The 1,708-nt window shown below is 48.3% G+C and overlaps 1 protein-coding gene across 1 annotated transcript in view; it reads left to right on the top strand.

The window, feature by feature from the left end:
* COL26A1 (collagen, type XXVI, alpha 1) overlaps positions 1 to 1,461 on the top strand; it is a 122,336-nt gene extending 120,875 nt beyond the window's left edge. Inside the window, exon 4 of the mRNA XM_009694630.1 lies at positions 1,252 to 1,461. Within this exon, the coding sequence (XP_009692932.1) occupies positions 1,252 to 1,461 (210 nt within the window). The remainder of the gene's footprint in view (positions 1 to 1,251) is intronic.
* The last annotated feature ends 247 nt before the right edge of the window (positions 1,462 to 1,708 follow it).

Here is a 1,708-nt window from a genome sequence, read left to right as displayed (position 1 = left end):
CCGGTTTGGCGCCTGCGCCTCCAATGGCTATGGCGGGGGCTGCCGATGCTTTGGCTGCCCCACCAGGAAAGTGGGTGCTGCCCTTGGCTTCTGTTTTAGCTTCTCTCCAGCAATCAGGGTAAAACCCATTTGCAGCAGAGCACATGGGCTTGGCACTCCAGGTCAGTGCTCGCAATGGGTTAGGCTTTTTCAAAAGAAATCTGTAGACGACTTTGTTATGCCACCTTTGCTTGGTGGCGGGGAAGGCAGGGGGATGAAACATTCAGATTAAAATAGAACTATTTTTTTAAAATCCTAGTTTTATGAAAACTTTAATTTAAAATGTTGATTATAAAGTGCAATGAATGTTCCCCAGGCTTCGCTTTAATGAGTTTGTCCATGGCCAGAGTCCATCTGGGTCCTCCATCCCCCTACTTCTTGTGAGCATTTAGGTTTTTTGCAGCCATGTTAAAGACCAACTTCCAGTTTCATATAGGCCACCAGTGGCCGGGGGAGCGCAGCTTGATGAACAGCAGTCTAAATCATCATACAGGGAAAACGGGGTCACTTTGCCAAGAAGCTTGGGTTGTAAATGGCCCAAATAGCTCAGGGACGCACATTGGGACGTGGATTTATTTGAAGGTGGTATGTTTACAAGGTATAGAAACAGTTGTGAGTTTTAATAATATCCTATTACTTCTAAGTAGAGCTCTTTGAGGAAATTGCCTGCCTTTTTTTTTTTTTTTTCTTCACTCCAAAATTAAATCACTTCAGCTCTTTAAAAGCTTCACGTTCTCCATCATCTTTAACTTTGTCAGCCTGAGGCACCTCAGTTTGCTACCCTGGGCATCCAGGGTACAGCCCTTCACCTGAATTACCTTACCATAAGGTAATTTCTGACCTTATGACTCTGGATTTGAACACATAACCTAGCAGTGAAATGCTGTGTCCCCTAACACCGTCTCTGGTTCCATGTTTCTCACCAGGGAGACAATCCCGTGTGAAGCTGAGTCTCTCAGGAAGCAGTGAAGCCCTCTCCAAGGAGGACGTGTGCGGGACTCTTGCAACTTCACACAGCAGCTTCCTACACTAATTACTGCTGCTTTCCAGAAAACCAACAGAGCTCTAACACCAAAACCCTGTGGTCTGTGATGCAGAGTTATTCACAGCTCCTGCTGGCAAGGAGAGGAGTTTCAAGACCTCTTCAGGGTTGACACCATGTATGAGACCATTCTGCTGACCTTGTTTGCCTTCACCATGTTCCCCGTCTAGATCCTTCTGCTCGAGGCTGCGGAGCGAAGCCCACCATTGGAAAACAACCTGCCGATCACTGGGACGACAGCCACGTGGTACGATGATTTGCTACCAGATGCCTTTCCTCTGCTGAATCCTGGGACTGTCCTGAGAAAAACAGTGGGATCTGTCGGTAAGCCTAACCTGCTCTTTACCAAATCGCCCAGCCGACGTACACGATTCCTGTAGGGTAACCAAAAAGGAGGCCATGTCAGTCTGCTGTAGTGTTGGAAGCTGCAGGGGAGAGGGGTTGGAGGTAAACATTGGCAGCTCCTTCCCTCTGCTCTATAAAGGTGGAGGGGGTTAAGATTTTCAGATGGGCAATTCCTCTCTCTTTTTGTGGGCACGTTTGCTGCCATGTGTTTGATCCAGCACTCAGGCCGCATGGTGCTGGGTGATGAGCGCAGGGCAGGCGGCCTCATGGGCATGAGTGGCT

Source organism: Cariama cristata, unplaced genomic scaffold (genome assembly GCF_000690535.1).
Source record: "Cariama cristata isolate BGI_N322 unplaced genomic scaffold, ASM69053v1 scaffold11342, whole genome shotgun sequence".
Lineage (NCBI taxonomy): Eukaryota > Metazoa > Chordata > Aves > Cariamiformes > Cariamidae > Cariama > Cariama cristata.
Note: the sequence above shows the minus strand (reverse complement) of the source record. Positions and strands in the feature narration are given on the sequence as shown.